The following is a 10,846-nucleotide window of genomic DNA, read 5'->3' as shown; positions in this document are numbered from 1 at the left end:
AATCTAATCCCAAAAACATAGGTTAAATTTTAAATTTAATCCAAAATTTTTACGATTTTGTTTAATAAATTATCGACATATTTAATATTTTTTATTTAAAAGATTATAAATTTAGATAATGTATTTTAAGGGTTGATTTAAATAATAATAATAATAATAATAATAATAATATCAAATAATGAGTTAGTTTATATTGATTTTTAGATCATTATTAATGATGTATTACAAATATAAATCAAAATACAGTTAAAATATTATTTTGGGTCATGTTTTATTTTAGCCCTTATATTTTTATATTTTTAATATTGGTAGTTTTAGTTCACAATTTTTTCCATAAATATTAAAATTAGCCCATTTACACCGTGTAAATAATTTTTTAATATTATAGGGGAAAGTATTGATATTTTTACCATTAATTTAAATATTTATTCAAAATAACTAAATTTTAATATTTATCTAAATTAAAATAGATCAAGTTTGGGGTTTTAAATCAGGGAGAGATTTTTCTTGTATTTTAATAAATAAATAAAAATAAATAAATAAATGAAAATGGGTAGGTTTTCTTGAAAAAGAAGGGATGAGCTGTAGTGAGGTGGGGGTTTCACGTGGGAAGGTGGGGCCCAGTGAGGACATGGCCACGTCATGATGGAGCTTCGGGCTCTCACGCTCTGTTTTGGGCTCTTAGGAGGAGGAGCTGTCCTTTTCCCTTTTCCTCTATGGGCCCAAACTTTATGGACCATCACCCAAAAACAACCATATAATTAAATCTCCAATTATATCTATATTTATTTATTTACGAGTTATATTTTTAATAATGTTAAAAATTCAAATTTCTCTATCACGAGTCGTCACCTTATCGCTCTCGGGTATTTTATCGGGCCTCTAATATCATGGACAGTAACTCTAAAACTCTTCATATTTAAAAAATTAGATGTTGGCTGTAATGATCACGTTACATAATAAAATTGAGATTCTTTACGATAAGGACTATATTATAATAAATTTAAAAGTATAATTATTAAATTATTACCTACTAAAGTTTAGAAACTAAACTATTATATCTACGAAATTACAAATTAAAAAATATAATTTTTTTTAATAAAAATGCAAAGACGAAAAAGGGGTTTTTTTAAAAGTTATTATTTTTTAGGTTGAGAATTTAATCTAATAAGTTTAGATTAATAAATCTTTGATATAATCCACATTTAACGACTAACGGGAAAGTTCATGAACCTAATAAACATTTAAACGACACTTAATTACAAAATTAAGATCTTAGAGATATTAATTGAGATTTTTTAGTACAAAATGGAATGTTCATTAACCCGATAAACGTTTTTTAAAGTTTAAAAACTAAATTTGTAATTTAACCTAACTGAAAATCCCGAGAGAGTAATAAAAAATGAAGCTCGAAACCGAAAAATGAAGCTCGAAGAACAAATAACAGCAAAAGCATCACATGTATAACATTAATAAGAGGACTATACAAAACTAGTTGAGATCTCTAATGACTGTCACTCAAATATTAACTAAATGCCTTCTAGTTGTGCCTGTAATCACAAGCACCTCCTTTCTTGCAGTGTCCACTTTCATGGTATTTGCACAGTTTTTGTGCTTTATTATAAGGAGACCAAGAACTCCCACCACCACCACCACCATAAGATGGTTGCATCCCCCATGATTTACCTCCGTTCCCCGGATCTCCGCCGTGAGAGCCACCGTCCTTTTGATTCGAGAATCTATCCCCATTTCTACCGTGCTCGTTACCCCACATGTTCTGATTCGGGTACGGGACGGGCCAACTGGGATTCATGTTCATAGGTGGCATTGGTCCATGGCTGGGGGCAACCCATCCCGGAGTAGCGTTTACTGGAGGTGGCACCGGGCCATGCGCGGACCATCCTTGGAGGTTGTTTCCGGTTGGTGGTCCTTGACCTGGAGCAATCCAACCTGGGTTTGTACCTGTAGGAGGAGGAGCAGTTCCCCACATCATACCAGCAGTAGCATTTGGAGGTGGTGCTGCAATTGAACCTCGATCCATGTTTGGCATTGATCCCCAGCCTGGGTTCGGAGTCTCCGAGCCCAGTCGTGGAACGGTACTTTGGCCGTCTGGAGCACCCATTCCCCGAGGTAGATTGGCTGGAGTTGAAGACTGAATGTGCGGCAGGTTACTGGGAATAGGAGGCGTAGATCGCCAAGGGTCCGAGGATGGAAAACTCGTCAAACCGGGCATGGAGAAACTCGTGGTTGAACCTCCTGCACTGAACGACGTAGCAGGGGGCATCTCCCCCCAACGACTCGGAAGAGTTTGTGCTGGTGGCATGGTAGAAGAAAGGTTTGATTCAAGTTTGAGAGATGGTGCATTGTGAACAGCGCTAGACCCATGTCCTTGAGCTTCCATAGGAGTATTACGATTGTTGATGGATTGTACTAAACAATGAAGATTTGCGCTAATGCTTTTGATATCTGCAGCTGGATAGACCGAAGCATCACCCATGATAGGTGATTGTCTTACTGGCTGAGAATGATGATTTTGAAGCACATTCATAGGACCTAAACCCGTGCCCTTTTCGGCTGAATTCAGGCCAGAATTCGAGCGTAACGAGTCGTTTTCAGAGCGTTGCATAAGTGAAGAATTGTGCAAGAACGATGCAGCCACTTGAAATGGCTGCTGCTGCTGCTGCTCCTTTGTTCCTCCTGAGCTGGGAGTAGGAGAAGGAAGCCTTGTGAAGTTCTTAATACCGTGGTCAGAAGACCATCGGTCTCCCGAGTACCTGGGGACTTCTACCGGAGTCGAGGCAGGTCTACCCGTAGGGCTAACTTCATTTTCAGATTTCCATCTTCCTCCAGACGACTGGCCATAAGAAGTCGGATTAGTATTCTGACCATCCATACCTGACTGCAAAACGGCTCCTCCCTGAGGCTTCCCGACAAATGAAGAAGCATGCGTGTTTGCTTGGAAGCTGTTATTCGTCAATGGAGTGTCCTTCGGGATCTTCCCAGCCAAGACATCGGTCAAAAGCAGGGAGTCATCTTGCTTGTCTGAGGCTCTCCATACTTTCAAGTCTGCAGGAAAATAGCCTGTGTTGCTCCATTTACGTAGCTGCACCATCGAAAACGGTCCCTGAACTTTCCCAGACGGATCCTGATAACGCCATATCTTCTCGGTTTCATTAACAATGGCAGCAGCATTCTGTGTAGTTCCAACCAATGGAGATGCTGCTGGATTCACCGAGTGAGATGCAGAAGACAACTCGGCTGCTGCTGCCCCGGACGAGATATTCCTAGCAGCAATATCCGAACTGGGTGAAACTTGTTGCTTGTCCCACTTGTTTGTTTGTTTAACATCTCTATCTCTTCCTTGACTCCAAGAATTTTCATTTATGATTTCACCAGAACCAATGGCATCGTCGCCTTGGATCGAGAAGCCTTTACCAGACGAGTTCCTGGTCAAGTCCCGAGTCGTGTTTGAAAAGTTCCTGGTCGCGCTCCAGGAATCGTTCAAATTTGAAACTCCTTTTCCAGGAGAAACCGGCTCCCTCGTCCTCCTGCCAAAGCTCGTGCCTCTCGACGACGTATAGGTTTCTACATGCAACACATTATGTTATATTGGCTGGCTAATGAAAAAGAAATATGAATTAACAAGAGAAAAAAGACCTTGTCTCTTATCATCTGCTTCATCTTCATCTTCAGATTCATGGCTTGGATCCATATTAGGGTCTGCATGTATTTCTGGTATTTCCTCTCGTCTGCGCTGCCGCTCCTCCGGCGTCTTCAAAAGCTGTAGTTTCTCGACACATTCCCTAAGCGTTTAGAGAAGTCAAGGAAAATAATCATAGCATTATATATCTCATTATCCAGAGTGTACGACACAGGATTATCAGGTCGGGATTCATAGCACGTGTGGAACGAGAGAAATTTCGAGATCATTCGAAGACGAAAAGAGAGAGGATTTGTATACTTCCCGTGACAATCTGTTTTGAAGTACCTAAACGAGAGTGATTCTACCAAAAAACATCTCCTTTTTACAAGTAAAATTCAACTATAATTCAACGAACTATTGAAAAAAGGATATTCTTTTCGTCGCCCTTTTTCGCTTGCTCGATCACGAAGATGACTTAGTCGAACTATCTCGGTTTCCATCCACTGTAAGCGAGGCATACAACGAAAAAAGTCAACTAGAAGGCAAACAATTGATATCTAAAATACAAATCAAAAAACCAAAAAGCTTAAACGTGCGGAGTCAAATTCTTGAGTCCTAAGGGGCCCTATGCCTAGGTGTTGACTCTAAACCCATTTTTCTCGAATCAGTGGTCAGCCTGTGCTTGACCTTGACCGATGCATTCTAAGAAGCAACTTCCTATGGTATGAGATAGTCCCCTATTAATGAATCAAATCACTCGAAAGAAAGTAATTTCACCGCTATTTATTAGGCATAGAAAGATTATTTTATCTAAAAAGAAAGCCGGGGGAATAGTTTAGCTCGGTTAACAATTGAGCAATCAAGGTCAGGGTCAGGCACCGCCATGGCATCATCTCACCCTTTCGGTTAGGATTGGTGGGATGCGTCAAACAGACAAGAAATATGAAAAATAAAGTCGCTAGCTTTTACTCGGTCTCATGAAGATCATTGGGTAGATGCGAGCCAAAGTTGGCACCGTTTAATTTCACAACATAGTGCAAATGAACAATCTAACGTCACGATCCGTATAAATCTTCCTAATTTCTTCAGATCGGTTTTTCACAACACTTCTTATATACCAACATGATCAGTCAAACTAAATCAATTTCTACTAAAAATCTTGGTAGCATAAGTTCTTATACAGAACAAAAGGAACAAAGAAAAGAAAAGAAAAGAAACCATTAACAATCAAATACTTACATCCTTTACTCTAGCATCTTGAAGGGACATTGCTCTCTCATGGAGGTCACCCTACAAGGGAGAATTGATATTTCAACAAAGCTTGAACTCTTATTATTATTATTTTACGAGAAGCTCGAAAATTACCACAGTCAAACGGTTAAGGATTCCACACTTGATGCTCTGCCTGAGACGCTTGCACTCCTCCTGAGCACCCCGAAAAACAAAAGATCAAACAAAACGAACGGGCCAAAGAAATCAAAACTACACTTTCTTTGCTGGTAATCGAGTTCTAAGATGACGTTCGAACACTAAATTTGTATTAAAATTACCTCTGTGAACTCTTGATTTGAGATAATATCGATTGAAATCACTTCTGTCTTATTCAAATTCAAGATCTCCAGCATGATATACGTCATCTTTTTACCGACTTTATAAGGCTCGGATGCTTTGCTTGTACCTGATAACATTTCAACAACTTAAATGTTACTTCTATGATTCTATGCGTTCTTATACGAAGCAAATGGTCGGTAAAGGCACGATTCTTACCTACAACTTGAACCAGCCGATATAAATCTTGTTTTTGTGCATTGCCCGATATTCGTATCCTCACAAAAGAACCAACAACCTTGTCGTGAAAACTCTCCTCGTCTTCAATCAGATATTCCACCAAATTACGTCTCAAGTAAATCAAGTAAATGTTGTGAGTATCAATGGCTGCATAGTCATCAAGGTTACTCTGCATTCCTCTCTCTTCACCTTTTTTCCGATACCTGCGTTTCTTCTCTTTCTTAGTCTTCCCCGACGCATCAGTGTTCCCATCAGCCTCCAACTGATTAGATTCGGTATCGGCGACACTCGCTTGGAAGTCATTTATCTGGGCATCTTCTTTGATGAGGAAGTGTGACTCTAGGAGCTTCAACATTTCAAAATGTCCCACGCGTGGCTTTCCAAATAAATTCTCGAGTCTTGAATCACAAATGATCTGACTTTTCCGTCGAGGATCACGAAGCTTATTTCTTTTAATATATTCTAATAAGAGAGCCTGAACATCAAACTGAGATAAAACGGTTTTATCGCCATTTTTCATGTGTATTACGAACTCCAAGAGCTCTTTAGATGCCCACTCGACATCGGTATCCGTGGATAGCCCTTGAGAATCAGGTATAACTGGCATACTAGGTGAACTCATTTCCTTTGCATGAGATTTTGACTTTTTCTTAGCTTTTTTTCTCTTAGAGCTACCAGATTCTTCATTTTCAGAAACATCCAAATCTGATCCTCCATCAACATCGCATAGCTCACTAGGTGAATCGGGTCTGTTAGTCAGCGTCTCAGATCCTTTCCACGGGTTTTTTGCGTGAACAAGTTCGTCAAAAGTTAGAGAAAGTTTTCCCTTCATCTCTGTCCAGTACTCCTTGAAAAGATATTCCCAGCTATTTTTGTCATTAAAATCAATTTGGCCCTACACAAGCACGAGAACGACAAAATAAGCAAAATTGAGGTTCGGTAAAGATTAAATTTTTTTTTAAGAAACCACCAAAATTGATTGTGAGTAGGTATGGACCACACCCTTTTGAGTGGACTTGTAATGGCCCAAGCCCGCCGCGGGCAGATATTGTCCTCTTTGGGTTTCCACTCAAGGTTTTTAGAACGCATCTGCTAGGGAGAGATTTCCTGGGCAGGGAGAGGTTTCCCGTAACAACCCAAGCCAACCGCTAGCAGATATTGTCCTCTTTGGGCTTTCCCTTTCGGGCTTCCCCTCAAGGCTTTAAAACGCATCGGCTAGGGGAAGGTTTCCACACCCTTTATAAAGGGTGTTTTGTTCTCCTCCCCAACCAATGTGGGACATCACAATCCACCCTCCTTCGGAACCCAGTGTCCTCACTGGCACTCTTTCCTTTCTCCGATCGATGAGGGACCCCCGCCAAATCCACCCCCTTTGGGGCCCAGCGTCCTTACTGGCACACCGTCTCGTGTCTACCCCCTTTGGTGAACAGACTCCTCGCTGGCACATAGTCCAGTGTCTGACTCTGATATTGTAACGATCCAGGCCCACCGCTAGCAGATATTGTCCTCTTTGGACTTTCCCTTTCAGGCTTCCCCTCAAGGCTTTAAAACGCGTCTGCTAGGGGAAGGTTTCCACACCCTTATAAAGGGTGTTTTGTTATCCTCCCCAACCAATGTGGGCATCACATTTCCACACCCTTATAAAGAATGCTTCGTTCTCCTCCCCAACTGATGCGGGAACTCACAAGACTCCTAGTGGTTTGTTGAAACTCTAGTAAAAGCGTCTAGACCACTACTACATTGCATTCCTTTTTTGTACCAATTAGTAAAACGCTTGGTCGAGGATGGGGCTAATACTTATTTTTCGGAGGATTAGTCGGTGAGGGCTAAACCTCTTTGTGAGTTATTCCCACAAGCTTTATCACACTCCCCCTTCCTTTCTTTGGTATTTCATAGTTGTTTACTAATTGAGATAAAACGACACGAGCATCCAAAAAACTAAGCTAACAAAAGCTACACTGATAAAATGAAGACAAGAAGTAATATGAAGAATTTATTTGCAATTCTCAACAGTATTCATGAATTTTCGTACCTTTTCGGTATTCCCCTGCTCCTTCTTTTCGATCAACATAACAAATCTCATGCACGCCTCGCAGAAGCCTTTGTTCCCTCTAACACATAAAATAACAGCATTTTTTGTGCAGCTCTTGCACAAGGAAAATGTACATGTGTAACACATGTAGTGGGCAGTCTTCTCACAGTTGCTACAAAGATGCCAACCTAAAATCATCCATTATAAAAGAAAACTGGGGCTTAGTAAAATGCTCTACTCTTGAAGCACACTTCATATATAATTAAGAAACCGAGTCGAATCTAGACACCTTTTTCCTTTAGTAAAGTCCGACACTTTCTCTCGTTCTTTAAGAAACACGGTTTCTTGTGTGCAACGTTTTTACATAGGCAATACAGTACAATGAACAAGCATGGTTATTCCAACTTTTTTATATATACAGAGAGAAGATGCTGAAGAAACTGAGTTGCTATATAATTCCTGATTCCAGAACATCATAGTATAAGTCGCTTGGATGTCTTAAAATCTACATCAAAATACTCGGCAGCCATCTGCATGTAGACGATAAATCTGGGTGCAAAGACTTCCTTTTCGTAAACATAAAAAAAAAACGAGAATCCCTTTACCAAACATAGTAGGAAAGAGCAGAGGCCATCCACGCACGCCAAGATGATTAAAAAAACCTCTACAAGTTACACAAAAAAGAAAGAAAAAAAAAACAAAGAACGAAAAAACCCCGAAGAACAGCATGATGATCCTCATGAATAATCGATGATCCTCATTAATAATCGATGATCCTTATAGAAACAAAAACCCTCAATTCCTTTCTACCTAGAACTACCAGATAATGCCTTTCAGTTTCAATTGAATGAGCAGCTAAACATAATATCCAAAAGAAGAAGAAAACATCAGGAACGCGCTGTTAAACGAATGCAACTCTAATAAATCGAGAACATATGGGAAGAATATGTAATATAAGACAGCACATTACCACAGTTCCATCGACCCTTGGCTCGGAAGAATGCCTCGTCGCGATTAATACAAGAAGGGTGGTATGCCTTGGGACAACCTCTGAAACCAAGGAAATAAAAGATCAACGTATAATCGAAACAAAATATCGATTTGGGATGTTCCTGTAAAACTAACCTGCGATCACAGAGTACAAGGTCACCCCCATCAAAACAAATAAAGCAAACGTCCTCTTCCACCTTCTTCCTAGAAGGCGCTCTAGCTGGAGCTTTAGAATTCTTTCCACGCTTCCTTTTCGCACCACTGCTACCTTTATTTGCCTCATCGACCTCCTCCGTAATATCCATCTCCTCAGCCTCCTCTCCTGCTTCTGTCTCCTCCACCAAGTATGTCATGTTTGCATCAGTCTCCTCCGACCCAATCCCTTCATCCACCAAATAAACCATGTCGTCGTCGGCCTCTGCAGTCTCTTCGGCCATAGCTATTTCCTCAACTTGTGCAGTCTTGTTTTCTTCCACGTTCTCCGATTTTACCATTTCCGGGATGTAGTCTGTCACTTGCACTCCCTCGGCCTCTGCAGTCTCGCCTGCCATATTCTCAATCTTTCCAAGCTCAACGCTCTCATCGGCCGAACCCAATCCCTTAACCCCCACTTCCTTATCTTCCACGTTCTCGATCTTCAACGCCTCGATACCATAGTCGGCTATGTCTACTGCCTTGATCTCTGGGGTCTCGTGTGCCGAATTCTCCATCATCGCCACATTGGTAGCCTTGTTTCCCATACATATTCCGTCCATCTCAGCAGCCTTGTCTTCAGCATTTTCTACATTTACCGCCTCATCGATCTTCCCAGCAAAATGTGGCAGCCCCACCTCATCCGTTGTGCTATCCGCTAAATTTGTCGCCGGTCCCTCCTCCACCACAGCCTCATCTACCAAACTATCTTTTAACTCAGAGTTCTCTTCCAGCCGAACCGGGATGCCTAATTCCCTTTCCTCCAAAGAAAAATTTTCTTGCTTTGGAACCTCTGTATCCTTCGAGTCATCGGAGTCATCAGCATTCTCTTCCTCCACTGTCTTATGCACCAAATTGGAAGCATCAGCTCCATCTACAAGCGTTTCCTCAGCCAAAACATCACTCAGGCATGTCTTCACGGTTGTCTCTGCACAGCCAACTGCACCCGAGCCTTCTCCGACCGTGTCCTCTGGAAAATTCGCCATCGAAACGTCGCCCTCGACCTGATTTTCAGCTACACCAACCAAGACCGTTTCATTTAACATCTCGCCATCCACAAATTCAGTCACAGCCTTCTCCTCCTCCTCCTCCTCCCCTGTATTCTCTTTCATATCATCGAAATCCCTTTGCTCCAATAACGCCGTCTCCAACTTCATAGAATCTTCCGCCACATCCTCAATAACGTTACGAAAATCCTTCTCCTCCGCTATCTCTATCTCCTCCGCCACATCCTTCTTCATCTCTAAACAAGTATCCGCCGCAAGACTCTCATCCCCGATAATTGCATCTCCGGCCGGTGAAGATTCAACGCTCGTATTAACTGGAAACTCCGTTTCGACAATGGAGGACTTAAACACACAATGCTGTTCTTCATGTTCTTCATTGCTCTGAAGCTCCCGATGAACGTCACACTTAACATCCAAGATTCCATCTTCGACATACAGAGGAGATTTTTGTTCGTGTTTCGAAGAATCATCTTCTTCGGTTTCCATTCAGAAACAGAATTGGATTAAAAATTAGGAACAATGGCCAGGAATTGAAACCCTAGGGTTTTAAGATCCACTTCCCCCTCTAACAAAATTTACGGTCCAAGAAATAAGAGCGTTTGCAGAACATTTGAGTTTCGCTCCTCTTCGAAGATTTGCCTTGTTTTTTCAATTTGATTTTTTTTTTTTTTCTTTGTGAACAAAGATAATGATCCATTATATAGGCCCGTAATTCGGTATAATTACATAAATAACCCTCTTAATGTCAAAATCACTATTAAAAAAAAATTAGCCCAAGGGTAATCTTTCCCTAAATATTCTTTAGTTTCCAAATATACCCTTCTACTTCTTTTTATTAATTATTATAAGCAATATAAATAAAATGCAATAAGTTCGAGAAGAATATATATTAACCCATACGAAACTTTGTGTTCGATTGTCCTAAACCATAACGCTAAGACAGTCGAGAACAGTCTGAGTTTTATTATTTTGGTAGACTTATCGTGTCACTGATATACGTAATATCGAGTATATCATTTTTGCATTTAATATGATTCGTATACTTTATATTTAGTATATTAAGATGTTGTTGATATACTTCTTATGCTTTAATTAAAATGTGCAACTGATGCAATATTGATCCATGATGATTCGAAAACATAAAGAAAATAACTTTGAATTCTTTAATTTTATCCTATTTGAAGTATAATTTCG

General features: G+C 40.4%; 1 protein-coding gene across 1 annotated transcript; it reads right to left on the bottom strand.

The window, feature by feature from the left end:
* Positions 1–1,431: 1,431 nt before the first annotated feature.
* LOC111455618 (zinc finger CCCH domain-containing protein 19-like) lies at positions 1,432–10,317 on the bottom strand. The gene is made up of 10 exons (XM_023097351.1): positions 8,589–10,317; positions 8,434–8,513; positions 7,464–7,651; positions 5,411–6,326; positions 5,194–5,321; positions 5,009–5,068; positions 4,883–4,933; positions 4,076–4,146; positions 3,658–3,809; positions 1,432–3,585 (listed from the first exon to the last, which is right to left on the bottom strand). Exons 1-10 carry the CDS (start codon positions 10,136–10,138, stop codon positions 1,541–1,543), a joined length of 5,241 nt encoding a protein of 1,746 aa, XP_022953119.1. The 5' UTR covers positions 10,139–10,317; the 3' UTR covers positions 1,432–1,540.
* Positions 10,318–10,846: the final 529 nt, after the last annotated feature.

This window comes from Cucurbita moschata, unplaced genomic scaffold (genome assembly GCF_002738365.1).
Source record: "Cucurbita moschata cultivar Rifu unplaced genomic scaffold, Cmos_1.0 Cmo_Scf00017, whole genome shotgun sequence".
NCBI lineage: Eukaryota > Viridiplantae > Streptophyta > Magnoliopsida > Cucurbitales > Cucurbitaceae > Cucurbita > Cucurbita moschata.
The sequence above is the reverse complement of the archived record's forward strand: the minus strand, read 5'-3'. Positions and strand labels throughout refer to the sequence as shown.

What these genes read in the sequence shown, in the direction of transcription:
- LOC111455618 (XM_023097351.1), bottom strand. Translation starts at nt 10,138, where the DNA reads ATGGAAACCGAAGAAGATGATTCTTCGAAACACGAACAAAAATCTCCT. An exon ending in CTTGTACTCTGTGATCGCAG is followed by an intron (nt 8,514 to 8,588) that starts GTTAGTTTTACA and finishes CCTTGGTTTCAG; the next exon opens with AGGTTGTCCCAAGGCATACC. An exon ending in AAGATGCTAGAGTAAAGGAT is followed by an intron (nt 4,147 to 4,882) that starts GTAAGTATTTGA and finishes CCTCGCTTACAG; the next exon opens with TGGATGGAAACCGAGATAGT.